This window comes from Sarcophilus harrisii, chromosome 2 (assembly GCF_902635505.1).
Source record: "Sarcophilus harrisii chromosome 2, mSarHar1.11, whole genome shotgun sequence".
Taxonomy (NCBI): domain Eukaryota; kingdom Metazoa; phylum Chordata; class Mammalia; order Dasyuromorphia; family Dasyuridae; genus Sarcophilus; species Sarcophilus harrisii.
The window spans coordinates 604,565,745-604,583,594 of record NC_045427.1 but is presented as its reverse complement, the minus strand read 5'-3'; the positions used below and the strand labels follow the sequence as shown (position 1 = coordinate 604,583,594).

The 17,850-nt window shown below is 35.6% G+C and overlaps 1 protein-coding gene across 5 annotated transcripts in view; it reads right to left on the bottom strand.

Annotated features, from left to right (window-relative positions):
• Window positions 1-4,913: 4,913 nt before the first annotated feature.
• RASGEF1A (RasGEF domain family member 1A) overlaps window positions 4,914-17,850 on the bottom strand; it is a 336,745-nt gene continuing 323,808 nt past the window's right edge. For all 5 annotated transcript variants that reach the window (XM_031956375.1, XM_012553985.3, XM_023494321.2 and 2 more), the window contains exons 6-13: window positions 16,570-16,644; window positions 15,102-15,194; window positions 13,192-13,294; window positions 12,809-12,888; window positions 11,224-11,415; window positions 8,584-8,707; window positions 7,940-8,012; window positions 4,914-6,741 (exon numbers count right to left, since the gene is read on the bottom strand). In XM_031956375.1, the coding sequence (XP_031812235.1) occupies window positions 6,717-6,741; window positions 7,940-8,012; window positions 8,584-8,707; window positions 11,224-11,415; window positions 12,809-12,888; window positions 13,192-13,294; window positions 15,102-15,194; window positions 16,570-16,644 (765 nt within the window). In that variant the 3' untranslated portion in view covers window positions 4,914-6,716. The remainder of the gene's footprint in view (window positions 6,742-7,939; window positions 8,013-8,583; window positions 8,708-11,223; window positions 11,416-12,808; window positions 12,889-13,191; window positions 13,295-15,101; window positions 15,195-16,569; window positions 16,645-17,850) is intronic.

Genomic DNA, 17,850 nt, shown 5'->3' with positions numbered 1-17,850 from the left:
AAAAGAAGTTCTACCAAATTTTTTATAACACAAATATGGTTCTGAAACCTAAATCAGAAAGTGTCAAAACAGAAAAAGAAAATTATATACAAATCTCTCAATGAATATTGATGCAAAAATCATAAATAAAATATTAGAAAATGGATTATAACAATTTATTACCAAGATAATACACTGTGATCAAGTGGGATTTGTATCAGTAATGCCAGCTGGTTCAGTATGAGGAAAACTATTGACATAATTGACCATATCAATAATAAAACTAACAAAAATAATATGATTATCTCCATAGATGCAAAAATATAATTTAACATGATGCAACATTCATTTCTAATAAAAACACTAGAGAGTATAGGAATAAAAGAAGATTTCCTCAAAATAAGGAACCATCTATCTGATCATCAAATATTACATGTAAGCTAGAAACCTTCCCAATAAGATAAGAAATTAAACAAGAATGCCTTTTATCACCACTTCTCTTCAAATTGTACTAAACATGTTAGCTTTTATCAATGAGTAGAAAAATCAAAGAAATTAAAATAAGCAATGAGGCAACAAAGCTATCACTCTTTGCAGATGACATGATGATATATTTACAGAATCTTAGAGAATCAACTAAAAAACTATTACAACTTCAGCAAAGTTGCAGGATATAAAATAAGTCCATATAAACCACTGGGATTTCTATATGTTACCAACAAAGCCCTGCAGCAAAAGATAAAAAGAAAAATTCCATTTAAAATAGATTCAGACAATATAAAATATTTAGAATTCTGTCTGTCAAGACAAAGTCAGGAACTATATAAACACAATTACAAAACATTTTTCACACAAATTGAAGTTAGATCTTAATAACTGGAAAAATATCAATTGCTCATGAGTAGACCAAGCTAATATAATAAAAATGACAATTCTACATAATTTAATCTATTTATTCAGAGCCATACAAATACAAAGCCATACAAAAAATAATACCAAAATTTATCTGGAAGAACAAAAGGTCAAGAATAAGGAAATTAATGAAAAAAAATGCAAAAGAAGGTGGTCTAACTGTATCAAGCCTAAAACTATATTATAAAGTGACAGTCACCAAAAGCATTTGGCAATGAAATAGAAAGAAATAGAGTAATGGCTCAGTGGAATGGGTTAGGTACATGTGACACAATAGTCAATTACTATAGTAATCTAGTGTTTGGTAAATTCTAATACTCCAGCTTCTGGGATAAGAATGCACTATTTGACAATAATTGCTGGGAAAATTGGAAAGTAGTATGGCAGAAACTAGGCACTGATAAGAGGGTATGAACTATTTTCAGATGAAGAAATTAAAGGCATTTATAGTCAGGTGAAAAACTGTTCTAAATCACTACTAGAGAAATACAAATTAAAGACAACTCTGAGGTATCACTTAACACCTCTTAGATTGCCTAAGATAACCACAAAAGATAGTGATAAATATTGGAGGGATTTGGAAAAACTGGGACACTAAAGCTTTGTTGGTGGAGTTGTGAACTGATCCAATTATTCTGGAGAGCAACTGGGAATAATGCCAAAAGAACCAGTAGTGGCAGTATTGGATCTGTATCCCAAAGAGATCATAAAAGAGGGGGAAAGCACCCACATGTGCAAAAATGTTTGTGACAGTCTTTTTGTAGTGTCAAAGAATTGGAATTTGAGTGAATGCCTGTCAATTGGGGAATGGCTGAGTAAGTTATGTATATGAATATAAGGGAATGTTATTGATCTATAAGAAAATGATGAGCAGATAGATTTCAAGAAAGACTGGAAAGACTAACATGAACTGATGCTAAGTTAAGTGAGCAGAACCAAGAGAACATTATGTAATCAAAAAATCATGTTATGATCAACTGTGATGGATTTGGCTATTTTCAACAATGAGGTGATTCAAAGCAATTCTAATAGACTTATGATAGATAATTACGGATATCAATTGTAGAACAAAGCATAGTATTTTCACTTTTGTTGTTGTTGTTTGTTTTCTTGCTTCCCCCCCTTTATTGTTTTTCCCTACTTTTGATTTGCTTTTTCTTGCATATCATGACAAATATGGAAATATATTTAGAAGAACTGTATATGTTTAACCTGTGTTGGATGGGTTGGTGTCTTGGGGAAGAGTGAAGAAGGGACAGAGGGAGAAAAATTTTGCAAAAGTGAATGTTTAAAACTTTCATTGCATGTATTTGAAAAGATAAAATAATATAATTATAAGAATAAAATTAAAAAATGAATGATGAGCAGGCTGATTCTGGAAAACCTGGAAAAACTGACATGAACTGATGCTGAATGAAGTGAACAGAACCAAGAGAACATTGTGCATAGTAAGAGCAACATTATGGGATGATAAACTAAGATAAAATAAGCTCTTCTAAGTAGTGTGATGATTCAAAACAATTCCAATAGATTTGAGATGGAAAATGCCATCTGCATCCAAAGAGAAAACCATGGAGACTGAATGTGGATTAAATCATAGCATTTTCACCTTTTTTGGATGTTTGCTTTTTGCTTGCTGTGTTTTTTCCTTTGGTCTTATTTTTCTTGCACAACATGACAAATATGGAAATACATTTAGAAGAATTGCACAAGTTTAATTTGTATCAGATTGCTTACTTGCTCTCATGTGGAAAGGGATGTTGGGGGAGGAAGCAGTGAAACATTTGGAACACAAAATCTTACAGAAATGGATGTTGAACTACCAGAATGCAAATGAAAATAACACTAAAGAACATCTAAAATCAGATGAATTGCAATAACAATTTTGTTTCTGGAGTACTGAACATGAAATACACTTCCTTCAGTAGAGAAGTAGAGGTAGGGACACTATGGGTAAAGAATATTACATTTTTAGGTATAGTTGGTTTTTGTCCCTTGATAAATCCTTGTTTTTCTTTTTTACAAGTATTTGTGATACTGCATGTATTCACAATCACTCACAAATCACAATAGTTATGGTCCATAAAGAATTATAAACCATCTGTCATCTCCAGAACAGGTTTCAAAAAGTGCAAGACTCTAAAATTTAAGAACTAATTCACCGATTCCCCAAATAATTTTAATAAAGGGAAATTGTTAAGGCCTATGTAATGTTTCAGGCACAGGTAACATCATAATCCAGATGTTTCATGTCTTGTATTAATAGTGCTGTGGATGCCATGGGTATACTATCCATATAGCCGAAAGTTTTTTTTTAATGTTTGTATTTGAGGTCAAATGAAAATGGCAAAGAGCCTCTTACTCTTAGAATATGTATTCTAATATGCTGGGGGTATGAGTATGTGACTTCAGGAGCTTGGTATAAAGGAAAGATTACTAGGTTTAAGTTGTAGCTTTGTTATTACTTGGACAAATCCCATCACTTCTCTGGACCTCACTTTTGCAAGTTGTAAAAGGAATGGGCTGAATTAATACTAGATGATCTCTGCTTCCTTTTAGCTCTGATATTCTATAATTATATCATGCTTGAGTCCCTGGGACTTAGTAATTTTGAGACACTTAGGGTTTGGTGGAGGAGGAATGGATGACAGTTTTGTTGATCTTCCTATCCATGCAAAATTGTGGTTAGTTAATTCTTCAAAGACCAGAGAGCTTGCTTAGAAAATGAAATTTAATCATATTCATTGTGAATTTATGAATACTCCACTTTTATTTGGTGTTTATCAGCAGTGCCCAGGTTATTGATTTATATGAGAACAAAGGAATCCTTTTATGGCTCTGATTTATAGTTTTTGAACATTCCACTTCCCTTAACTAGTCCAAGTGAATCCTAATAAATCCCTGTTTTGAAAGGACTGGTATAGCACAGACCTCCGCAGCTGTATAGTCTTTCTCAGGGACATAATTGATGTGAGAAGCCAATTGCTTGTGTTCTTGAACAATGGGGACCTCGCTGTATTTTGCTGCAACTTGGATAGTTCGGAGGTTAGGAAAAGAAGGAAGAAGAACTGAGAAGATAGAGAATATTTGTTTTGTAAAGCTAGCCCCAGAAGTTTGTGGAGATAGTCAGTTTTTGTTTTTATTTTTGTTTTTTCTTAGTGTTTTTTAAAATAGCTTTGAAAAGACCAACATGTGTTTTAAGTTGCTAAGTGGAATTAGTGATTCCTGTTGGTTGCTATCCATTACTCTCAATCCAGAAGCTAAAGTGTCTGTCTGAAGTATGCAGACTTGTCACTTATAAACTCAGACTAAGTATAAGCTAAATAAAAAAGAGAGAAGCTATTGTTTCTAAGGAAATGCAATATCATAAAGGAAATAAGACTGTTTTATCTAGCTATGTGATTTTGAGTAAGTAATCTACTTCTATGGGTTTTGATTTCAGCATCTGCCATATGGAAATAAAAATGTCTTGTCTACCTCATATAACTGTTCTAAGGATTAACTGATAGGATGGATGTGGACATACCTTGAAATTCATAAAAACCACATATGCAAAAGTAAAGTACCATTAATATTTTAGTTTCTCTTGGATTAAAGGTTAAGATTCATAATGGAGCAGGGATTACATTAGGCATTTGTTTTATTTCTTCTTTCAAGGCTTCAGTGATGAGTCTAGGTTGTCTTCTTTAAAGGGTACTTAATAGACAATTCCCCAAATAATTCACTCATTCATTAAGAACATTCTATAGATATATAAGGAGAGGCCAAGGTCAGCATGGTTGAAACAACTTGTTTGTTTTTTTTTTTGTTTTTGTTTTTTTATTGATGCAAGCACACCCAGTCACACACAGAATATCCTGCTTTTATGGTACAGCTTTATACTCTGCAATTCATCTTAGAATAGCAAAACACCTTATGTAAGTAAGGAATGAATGGACTGAACTGGGAAAAGAAAGTAACAAATGGAGACACCAAGTCTATTTCAAGTATACACTAGAACTGATCGACCAGGGAAGTGCACATTTATGTGAAAGCTTTTTAATACTTGTACAGAAAGTGGTCTAAAATTGCATTTCAAATATATATATATATATATATATATTTCTTAAATTTTAAGCATCCCTTTCTTTATCTCAAATACATAAACAAAGCTGATATACAATTTCTTTTATAGTGTTTGACAATATGTACGATCTAGAATGTCTCTGAAAAGTGCAAAACACTGTAATAATACAGTATAAATATTCTTACTCTACCACAGGGCTGAGAATTCACTTCTTTAGCACAGGAATATAGCAGCAGATCACAAAAACAGTCACCTTCCCTCTCCTCTCTCCAGGCTATTAAGCTAGTCCCATCTCCTACCACCTCCTTCCATCTGAGCATCTGATTTCAAGGCATCTATTCAACATTTGTTCCTCTTTCTTTCAGTGCTATGGGAACAGAAAACAAACAAAATACATCTACCTAGGTTTTCTAGTTTTATTTTCTGGTGTAAATGAATGCCTAGAAACAAAATCTATGAGGAAAGAAGATATATTGGAAGTATGGGTTTATAGGAAATCATGGAGTGAAACTGATACTTTCTCATGATTGAAAAGAGTCAATGTGTAGTCCTTTGAAGAAGATATGGGGGAAATGATTTACTTCTATAATAAGGGATATAGAAAATATTTTCTAATGATTGGCAGTTTTTACATGAATAGTTACATTTGTCAATGGTTTTTGCTAACATTTAGTTTTTCAGTGTCCTAATTAAACATCTATCTGAGAACAGTTGGAAGGAGGGAGTAATCATCTAGAATCATTGGCTGACCAAAGAACCTAATTTTCACTTTGCACTGGGGTTCAAACAATGGCTTGAAATGCCACAGTTTTTTCTCTATTGCTACAACCTTAATAATTTACATCTGTTTTGCATCTACATCCCTTGCCTTATTTTAGATTTACCCTTTCCCCTTCCCCTTTTCTCTGAAAGGCTCCTATGAACAATTTTTGCCAGACATATCATTAGAGAAAATTCTGTATCTAAGTGTGTAGTTTGTAGATTACATAAAAACTTATTTCCCCCCTCCCAATAACTTCCTAATAAAGGAAATGAAAATGTAAACTACTGACGACCCAAACTTAAATAATCTTCTCCAGAAGCATTCAGACATAAAACTCCTCATAGCTTTAGCAGTTATCCCATTCTTCCAACAAGTCCAGAAAAAATGGAATGCTGCTGTTTTGCTATTATAGGTAGGTATGCTCTAGTCCATGTGCCATAATATCTCCCCACATATTTACAAAGATGTAGCTGCTTTCTGGGTCTCCATCCCTCCTGGTTTGAATTTGCTTACTTCCAGCTTGAAAGGAATAGGTACACTAGACAATTTCAGTACCTTATAAGGCACTAGTCCCCGACTTTAGAGAGACACTGCTGTAGAGACTGTCTGATAGGGCACTGAACCTGTGCAGTGTCCAGGTTGTATTTGGTTGGGTTTTTAATTTTTTTCTTAAGATGGAAGTAATCAAACATGGAAAATAAAAATCTACATTTTATTAGATTAAGACATTACCATGGATACTCTCTCCCATGATAATCCCCCCTGTCCCCAAACAGGGCCCTGCCCTGATATTTAAAATAAACAAAAACCTTCATTTTTTAGGTGCCTTAAGGTTGATGCACGAAATATTTACCCTTTTTTTTTCACAAAAGGTATATACAAAACAGGCCCCAACCAGTGAGGTCTTGCTCATCTCAACCCCTGTCATTCAGGATAAAAACTTGGTTCATTCATGTGCTTTTTTTTCTCCACTTCTACAAGCTGTACCCTGAAATTTCAGGCTCTGTTAAGGAGAGTTGTCCTAAATTTGGAGAAAAAGAAAAAAATGTATTATGCAGATGATAAAAACATCAATTTTCCATTATTTACAATTTAAATGTGAGATGTAAGAAAAAACAGTATTGTGCCCTTGCATAATGTTGGGTGGAATATACCAGAAATAAGGACATGTCCAAGAAAAGTGGTAGATCCATAACAGATTATATATTAAGGGGAAAGTTATATTTCTATCATTTGATGATCATGTAGTCAGGTAGGACAATACTCACTCCCTATAAACAATTCCTAGCTGCCTTTATCAGAATCCTAAGATAGATAGACCAAAGGGCTGACTATAGGATGTTTAAAGTCATCATAGAATCTCAGAGATGCAGATGACTCAAGAAGATACTGTGGTCCCAGTCATATCTGAACAATAATTCCCTCTACACAGAAGTGTCCATCTAGTTTTTGCTTGAATACCTCCAAGGATATGGAATGGTTCAAATTAGTAGGAAGTTTTGCATATGAATGGCTGCACCTTTTAATGGTTTTTAAAAGATTCTATATTTGCTAATTTTTCTATTTTCTCTGAAGCCTAAAATTGCTTCTTTGGTATTACCATTCATTGTTTCTACTTCTGACATCTGGGACCAGACAGCACAAATGTGCCTCTCTTCTAAGTGATGGCCCTTCAGAGATAAAGACATCTTTCATGATTCCCTGCCAGAATCTTTTTTCAAGGCTAAATGTCAATGAAACCTCATATGACCTTTGCCTTGACTATCCTGGCTGTCTTCTGGTAGATATTAAAGCTTCTCAGTATTCTTTTTTAAAATGGTATATCCAGAACTGAACACAATACTCCAGATGAACATAATTCCCTCTTAATGTGATCTAAAAGTACAGTAATGTTCTTGCTTGCATCTCATACTTTGGAGTCATTTTCTTCTTTCTTTCTTTCTTTCTTTCTTTCTTTCTTTCTTTCTTTCTTTCTTTCTTTCTTTCTTTCTTTCTTTCTTTCTTTCTTTCTTTCTTAATTTCTTTCTCTCTCTCTCTCTCTCTCTCTCTCTCTCTCTCTCTCTGGCAACTGGGGTTAAGCGACTTGCTCAGGGTCACAAAGCTGTTAAGTGTCTGAGACCACATTTGAATTCAGGTCCTCCTGACTTCAGGGCTGGTGCTCTATCCACTGCTCCCCCTAGCTACCCCTTAAGTCATTTTCTTAATTAAATTGTGTGTACCTGAGTGTCTTCCAGCTGTCTTTTTCCATATGATTTTCTGGACCTTCACTTTCAAAGGATGCCACAAAGAGAGCTGAAAAAGGGACACTCGTTAGAATTAGATGTTCAAGTATTTTCCACCAAGCTTACTTGTATTCTCTAGTTCCCACTCAAACAAAGCCATGAAGCCCTATCCCTGTTGTCTTCTGTGGCAGGGGAGAAAGTAAAAGGTATGCAGAAAATTCAGAACTTAGAGTTTAAATTAAAAACTTTATAAGATAATTGTATAAATATGTATGCATATGGATTTAACATATATTTCTATCAAGTTTAACATATATTGGACTACTTGCCATCTAGGGGAGTAGGTAGGGGAAAGGGAGAAAAATTGGAACACAAGGTTTTGCAAGGGTGAATGTTGAAGAATTACCCATGCATACATTTTGAAAAACATTAACAAAGAAAAAAAATAAATTAAAATGCTTTACAACTAGATTTGAAATATGAGTTATTCAGAGGGTAGGTGGGAATTATTTCAATAGACTATATCACACATAGGATAGGAGTCTGTGAAGAACCATTCCACTCCAGGCTATCCAAATGGCACCCATATATAACATCCCTTCCTATAGGGGTGGGATTTGATATAGATGAAAAGAGCTTACCTTCTTCACTGTAAATAGGTGCTGTGAGTAAGTAACTCTGGATCTTCTTATCTTTCTCAAAAGGACATTCCACTTGTTTCCATGTCATAAAGTCATGAATTTGTCTGGAAATCTCCCAAAATTTCTACAAAAGCCAAGAACCACTTAGTCAATAAACATTGATTAAGAACAAAAAACTGAGTGATTAAGTGTGCAGCAAAGTATTCTCAAATAAGAGTCCAGTATGGCTTCTGTTTAGGGACCCACTACTAATTTGCTGTGTGGTCTATAGGAACGCTATTTAACAACTGAGTCTTTCTTTATCAAGAAAATAATGAAGACAGCCTCTGTATAGCATATGAAGATTTTGTTGTTAGGATCAGGTGAAATAATGAATATAAAAGCATAGACTTCTATACATGTGATTGCCTTTTCCTTTTGTGTTGTCTCTATTTCCATACTGTTTATGCCTGAATAAGCCTTGACAAATGTGAGGAGCTTGAGCTGGTTCCTAGGAGATATAGCTGTGTACATAACCAGAAGTGGTTAAGTCAAAAAAAGAACACTGGTCGGCAGTTATCCACAAATAGATGACATCTTATAGCCATTTTCTGATTTTTGTGGTTTTCTGATTCTTAGAGGGAATCTGGAGTTCTAATTCCTATTCTGTCCTGTGGTATCAAGGAAACAGACTATTTAGATATAAATTTCAGTCCTGAATTGTATTTCTGGGAAAATCATAACATCCTGGATCTTCATCTATAAAACCTCTCTCTCTCTCTCTGTTTCTCCCTCTCTCTCTCTCAGTGGTGGTAGATTAGACTCTCAATACTAGCTTGACATTTAAAATACTTCTCTTTGTTATCACTCCAATTTACCCTCCCCTTGCCCAATCTCTATTCTCACCTCTCTACCTGTTTCCTTCTCTAAGAATTCCCTTCCACTCTTCTCTACATTTCCAAACCTTGTTCAATCTTCAAGACCTAAATTGAATCCAATCTACTCCACAAAACTGCCTGACTACTCAAACCCATATTGTTTTTCCTACTGCAATCTCAAATGGATTTATATCTGTTCATTTAAATATTTAGGAAAGATGTTCTCAGACCAGATTTCTTGCTGATGTTTCTGTTTCACTTTTTATTTGAATCAAACTCTAGATGGGACTCAGTCATAAATTTCTAAATCCTTTAAAGTTTTATGTAGAGTATTACTTTTTAAGAGGCCATTGCAATTAAGTGACTTGTCCAGGGTCAAATTTGAGGCCAGATTTGAATTTAGGTCTTCTTGACTTAAGTAATCCACTATGCCACTTAGCAATCCCCACATTATGTTGTTGATATTATTGCTGTTCAGTCATTTCACTCATATCTGACTCTACATGATCCCATCTGGGGTTTTCTGGGCAAAGATACTAGAATGGTTTGCCATTTTTCTCCAGCTTATTTTGCAGATGAAGAAATTGAGGCAAACAGCATTAAGTGATATGTCCAGAGTCATCCAGCTAGGAAGTGTCTAAAATCAGATTAAAACTCAGATGAATTTTCTTGACTCCATGCTTCATGCTCTATCTACCCACTGTACCAACCCACTGTCCTGCCAAGGATAGGAATGAGTTCTTTCTGGCACTACCTTACCTACAATTAATTGTAACAGAACCAGAGCATCATAGATTGAGGACTGTTTTTTTAAACTAGCTTTAAATTCAGTATGTGACATGTATTGACTGTGTGATTCTGAAAAAGTCACAACTTCTCTGAGTCTGTTTTCTTATTTATAAAATGGGAGTAATTACAGCATCTCCCTCAGAAATTGCCTATATGGATCAAATGACATGATGAAAATCTTAAATTGCTATATAAATGTGAGCTATCATCATTGCCATCATCATCATTATTTTGCTTAAAAGACTTAGAAGCTATGTGGTACAGTAGATACATTGCCAACCTTGTTTTAGATCCTTCCTAGATCCTTCATGATCCTGAGCAAATTATTTAACCTCATTCTCAATCTGAAAGAGTTGGACTTACTGGTTTCTAAGGTCCCTTCCAGTGTTAAATCTTTCATCCTCTAATCCTAAAAGGACCCTAGAGAATATACATTCAACTCTCACTTGTCAGATCAGAAAATTGACTTAATGAGATTGGACTTTTAAGGGGTACAAATAATGAGTCACAGTGAATTTATGTTCAGGTCTTCTGGCTTTAAATTTAGTTGTATTTCTACTATGTCACTCTGATGTTCATTCACTTTTTTTCTATCTTTGGTCACAAAATCGACTCATTCATCTTTCCTTTCCCAACCCCAAATTCCTTCCATTTTGTCTCTGTCAAATATTATTCCTTTAACACACATCTTATTTTACATAATCTCTAAGATTTGTCCACTCCACAATGATTTTGCCCTTCTTGAAATGCTCAGATTATACTTAGGTTCAATGCCATCCATCCTAGGGCTTGATCATTTCTTAACTGCTTCCAGTGTTCACTTATTATCTATCCAGCATTCTGATTGGTGCTTTCAGTCTCCTCACAGCATTACAGAAGTGATTCATGTTGAGTAAAGACTGTCCTAAATCACCTCTACAATACCTCACAACTTTATTTTATTCCCTTTATTACATAGTGTGACTATTTCTTACTGAAAACTCCCTGGGCTCACCTTGAAGTTTATTTGACCATTTGGCAGTCGATTAGTGTGTATTTTGTGCAGGAAGTAGATGTCCTTGATGAAGAGATTGAAAACTGGGATGACTATCTTCTCCCTGCTACTATTGGCAGTCTGGGACCTCTGGGCAGCCCCTTGCAGAGCAGTTCGATAGTTGCAGAAGTTGCTGGATGGGTCCATGTGGTGCTGCAAGTGGGAAGGAAAGGACATGAACCAAAAGTCCTTCTCTGAAGTCTTTCAAGTTCTATACCTCAAGGTTTTCCTTTTTCCACATCTCTTCATAGCTGAACACTTGATTCCTCTTTCTCTTAACTAGACAAGACTGGCTTATGGAAAGTTTCTCTAGTCTGTTTTCTGGGGGAAGAAAACTAACCTTGACCTGATCTCAGATTCTGCCACTAGAGGGCAGTCGTTCATTATGAATCATTGGGAAGGAAGTGAGAATTCATAGTGAATTTAGAGAAGAAACAGGGGAAAAAGATAGATAGATAGATAGATAGATAGATAGATAGATAGATAGATAGATAGATAGAGATAGATAGATAGATAGAGAAAGAAAGAAAGAAAGAAAGAAAGAAAGAAAGAAAGAAAGAAAGAAAGAAGGAAGGAAGGAAGGAAGGAAGGAAGGAAGGAAGGAAGGAAGGAAGGAAAGGAGAAAGGAAAGAAGGAAGGAAAGGAGAAAGCAAAGGAAGAAGGAAGGAAGAGAGAGAGAAAAAAAGAATAAATTGCTGAGTACACTTGAATATGGGAATTTCCTGGTACAAAAGTCAAAGTGGTTGCTAGGGAGATATAGATACAAAGCTGGCCTGGCAAATGATGAAGTAGATAAAAAACCTTCAGAAATAGACTCCCCACTTCATCATCTATCTTGTTTAATTTCTTCCCCTAGTCCCTAGGGATAACAGAATACTCTCATGAGCTCTCCTGTCAGCCCATTGTCATCAACACTTGTTCTTAAATTCTTCCTTTACAGCAGATTGTCAATACTGATGCCATCTTCAAGTGTTACCCTCCAATGCTATTTATACATTACGAATGATCAAAAGGAATGAAGTAGTAATGGTGGAATTTTCAGCATTATCCATTTAATAGAAGAGGCCTGGGGGTAGAGGGTGAGGTAATTTTTTTAGCTCTTTCTATATTCTTCGTTTTATCCTAAAAACATAGAAGATGCCTATGAATGCTTCTTCTAGGCTAAGTTATCAAAATTCCAAAGTCAGCATATATGGAGAGATCCTGTGAGTATTTGCCGTAGGGAAATTGACTTTGCTTTCTTGATGGCTGGTTCAGGATTCATCCTATTTTAGAACTCAGCTTCTTAAACTGTGGTTCACAACCCCATATGGAATCTCATATTTGAATGTAGGTCACAAAATTATGATTTATCAGTAAATGTTTGATTCATATAACTATTTTAAATATCTATATACCTGGGGTCATGTAAAAATTTCTTGGATGAAAAGGGATTGAGAGTAGAAAAAGTTTAAGAAGCCATGTTCTAAAACACCATAGTTGCCCTTCTTTTACAAACTACTATTAGCTCTTTCTTAGGCACTATGCTCAACAATTCATCACATACCTCCAGAACATCAAATTTAGCAGTCTTGACTTTGGACCATGTTTTCTTTAGTCTTGCCACTGGACTCAGGTTCATACCAGCTGCAAAAGGGAGAAAAGTACCAGGGAATCAGTACAAGGGACAGTTTTCTGATGAAAATGCCAATATAATCTATGAACGGAGGAGTGCTTTAATTCAGAGGGTTTAAGTGGGAGAGAGGGAATACTGATAAAGAAAAAAAATCCCCACAGAACTGGGGGAAATGAAGAGCTTCCAGCTTAGCTCAAAAGTTAATGCAATCTGGCCTCCCAGAAAGTCTGGGACTGGGATTGAAATGAAAGGATGAGAGATTTTAAGTGTTGCCAGAAGGTGGCAGGATATGGTGGGGAAGGCTGTGTACTCACAGATAATTGCCATCATGGAATTAAAATTCCCAATGTTGAAACACTCTCTTGCCACATCAATGAAGAATTCCACCATTCTTGTTCTTTGCTTTTTCTTTACCACCTGAAGGAAAAAAAGAGTTTCCAGCTAAGTCTTTCAGAAGGCCAGTACATTCAAACTACAGCTGCTACAACTTCTGTTCTGTGACATGTAGAGAGAATATTGTAATTAATCTTTATTTTCTCTCCCTGAGATGCCTCTATGGAGACTGATTAGAGGAGTTTGAAGAATATGAAGTTCATTTGTTTTTATAATATATGTTTACAATATACTTATTATATTGGTTCAAATATAGGTCATCTCCTCCCCTCCCCCCAATGTACTGGAAAAACCTGAATGTGACTTATTAAGGCTATTGAGCATATGACAATTTTTCCCATTTAAAGATCTCATTTTAAGACTAATAAACCAATTCTAGATTTTTTAAAAAATGTAATACCTAGATATTGTATGTAAGATTTAAGTATATATTCATAGTTCCAGAGGTAAATAAGATTAGATAGATTCACTGAAGTTTCTTCAAAGTGGGGAAGAAGGGATCGTTTTAACACAAATAGCTAGGTCCTCAACAATCATGGTCCAAAGAGTATTCTCGAAGGAGCAGGCTCAAGGCCAGAGAGGAAACAGGGAGGGTCAGTTTGGATTTATTTTTCCAGGGGTGGGGTGTTCCCCAGGCAGCCCTCCCCATCCAGTTGTAAAATAATCCATCCGGCGGCAGGAAAGTGTCAGCAACTTCCCACCCACACCAAAGGTTAACTCCTAGGAGGGGTTTCTTGGCATCCTGGAACTAGAAGCTACTGTCACTGCTGCACATGCCCACCTTTGTCTTTTTGGCACCAAACCAGTATAAGGCCTGTGCAAGATAAACACATTAGCCCCTGTGTGCTGATTCATGTCCATTTTACCCTGCTCATTTCTAGGGATGAGATTTTGGACTGACACACACTCATTAAGTATCCACTGAATGACCAAAACTGGACTAAGGCCACGGGAGAGAAGAGATGTAAAAAAACATAATCTCTTTCTTTAACCAATTTATCAGAGAAATAAAACTCACACACCATACAAAGCAGTGCCAGATTGCATGCCTTAAAAGTGCCCAGAGTGGAAAGGAATCAGATTCCCCAAATATTTTTTTTTCTTTTTTTGGGGGCAATTGGGGCTGTTACTTGCCCAGGGTCACACAATTAAAAAATGTTAAGTGTCTGAGACTGGATTTGAACTCAGGTCCTCCTGGTTCCAGGACAGGTACTCTTTCCACTGTGCCACCCAGCTGCCCTGTGTCCCTAAATTCTTTTAAAAAGGGAGAGGAACAAAAGGGAATAATAATAATGACAATAACAACTTGCACTATGTAGTGCTTACTACATGTCAGTCACTGTGCTAAGCATTTTACAAATATTATCTCATTTGATCTTCAAAACAACCTTAGAAGATAGATGCTATTATCACCCCCATTTTACGGCTGAGGAAATTGAGGCAAAAGGGGTTAAGTCACATGTCCAGGCTCATACAACTAGTTATTATCTAGGGTCTGATTTATTATGTCACATAGCTATGCTATGGTAGACTGAAAAGGCAGAAATTAGTGTGGGTGGAAAAAGGTGAAAGTTAAAAACTTGAGTTGTATCTTAAGATAAGTAGTATTTTGACAAGTAGGGAGAATATTTATATCTTGTATATATGAAAGGTTTATGTTTTATTTATTTTGTTGCTATATAATTTATTATATTATTATATATAATATATATTATATTTATTATATGGTGAGACGGGGGATAATCTACTTCTGGGACAGGGTGATATATGTCATAGCATATGGAAAATCATTCTTGTTTAGAACACAGATCTGACAGGAACAACTACTTACCCTGCAAATCTCCGTGGCCACCAGCATGCTCAGGCAGTTGAACCAATTATCATAGGCCTCTAGAGTATAAGTCTTGGTGACATCCCCTCGGCACTGAGAGATAAGAGATCACAAATCAGTCCTAGGCCTTGAGAAAGGAATTCAGAATTCTTTCATTTTATCACAAGATATAATTCACCTGGTCTTACCCAGGGAGAGTGACAAGTTTCATATGAGGGCAAAAGGCCTTTTGGGGGAAAAAATGGGGTAGAGTTGGGAAGGAGAGAGAAAAGATCTCTGTGGTCAAGGAGGAGCCCTTTCCCTCAGATTTCCATGAATCTGTTTCCTTTGGAAAGAATTGTAGTAGCATTTTCACTTCTTTCTTGTTGTTTGCTTGAATTTTATTTTCTTTCTCATTTTTTTCCTTTTTGATGTGATTTTTCTTGTGCAGCAAGATAATATGTATGGCTATATTCGATTTATATATATATATATTTTTTTAACCATGTTTAACATATATTGGATTACTTGCTATCCAGGGGAGAGAGTAGAGGAAAAGGGTGGGGGGGTTGGAATGTAAGGTTTTTCAAAGGTCAATGTTGAAAAATTATCCTTGCATGTGTTTTGAAAACAAAAAGCTTCAATAAAAATAAAATAAAAAAGGAAAGAACTGTAGGATTTGTTGTTCTTGTATAGTATGGTATAGTCCCTCCCTTTCCTAAGTAGGCCCAGTCACATTTACCTCAGGCAACTATCCTTTTGTTCTCCAATTCTGACATCAAACAAGATTCCAACACTGTACTGATTCTTTCAGACCCAGCCCACAAATTGGCTGGATATCAACGAATGGTGGAGTAAGCCTGAAGTGTATTTAAATGGAGGAAAAGGCATACCCATTAAATTAAGGCATCAGCCCTCCCTTCATTCATTTCTATCCTACCAGGTATGACCCATTTCTATTTCTTGGTCTTGGTTTGATGTCTTTTATGGGGCCCAGTAATGTTACCGAAAAAAAAAGATATAATCCATAATACCAATCAATGTCGGAGATCAAACCTATTGAAAACCTATTAATGAGCAGGGAAAAATATGTATGACTTTTGATATTTAATTTTGGGGTTTAAGGAAAAGCATTTTTGTATAATCCTGAACTTCTGCATATTATTTAAAGCACAAAGGGGATTGAGAGATCTTTTTTATTCAGAGAAGGGAACCAATCTTTTCTGTACTCTAGCTTCCAAAGTCCATGTCTCAAGCTCAAAAAATTCCTTCTGTGTCAAAAATTGTGTCATTTTGAGCAGGCTTGGGATGGGGAAAGAATATCTCCAAGCTTGGTTTTAAACAGTTTCTGCACAGTGTAAGAATAGAACCTTCTCTTGAGGATCTGAAGGACAAATTTTGTGTAACTCAGTGCCCAGTTCCTGCATAGGTCTACAAAAAGCATGAAGATGATCCCCAAATTATACACCTTGGTTAAAAAAAGACCCACCTTATGATTATCTAGAGAGTCCATGTGGCTGACTATCTGCATCAGATCCTCAGGGTAAATGTTGCTGACCCTCTCCTGGAATAGAAATGGAGAAAAAAGGAGATTAGATATTATAACATGACAGAGAGAGAGAGGGAGAGAAAGAGAGAGAGAGAGAGAGAGAGAGAGAGAGAGAGAGAGAGAGAGAGAGAGAAGAAAGAGGGAGAGTGAATAAAATCTAAATCTGAGTAACTAGATGTATAATGTTCAAATGATGGGAAATAAAAATTCCAATGTACTCTGTACTCCTAAGATCACATGTTGGGGATATTGCATTCAGATCTGGGCAACAGTCCTGGTATTTTCAAAGGGACCAGGCTGGGAAATAATCTGCAAATTAGGAGAAATGATTGAGGGAAGAATGAAGGATACATATTGTCTTCAAAGGCCTATAATTTGGAAGAATGATTGAAATTATTTTGAGATTGTTAGAGAGGGAAAACTAGGAACAAATAGTAGAAAAGAAGATTTCTCAGTAGAAGGAAGAATTTTCTAACAATTGGAGCCATCCAACCATGGATGGACTATCTCATTAAAGAGCTCCCCATCACTGAAAATGTTTTAAGTAGATGGATAGGCATCTATCAGGGTTGCTGTGAAGATGATTCACATGATTCCTGAGGTCTTTCTGAATCTATTATATAGGGATATTTAGAAAAATTCATAATTCCAGGAACCCACTCCTTCCTTATTCCGTGTTCTGACATTCTTGGGCCCACCAGTTCTGAAATTCTCCAAATCCTAGTGAAGTCCTTGACCCTTAGGAACCTTGCATTTAACTTATTCTCCATGTGTGGTTCAGAGTCCTTAAGCTTTTTTTCTCTCATTAGGGATAATTCTTCAGAGGTAAAACTTTGTTTCCTAAATTAAATCTCAACATAAAGCCCAGAAGCCACAGAAATGTCTTTATCCATTTTTTGTTGAAACTCTTTAACATTGCATGGAGCCGTTTGGGAATAGGCTTATGTGGGGCATCATCTTTACTTAACTTTTTCTTCAGGCTGACTATTTTTCTGGTCCAACTCTGTTGATTTTAATGATCTTTTCAGGCATTAGAAGCACTGAATGTTGTATATATGTTCTGTGTTTTATATATATAGACATGGATGACAGAGATGGAAATTGATATACAGATAGACCTAGATGTGAATGAATTTAATCTAGAACCTCATCCTCAAAATTTTTTTATATAAACATTTTGGGAGCTGGAGAGGGACTATAACCTTGAAGTCTTATAAGCTG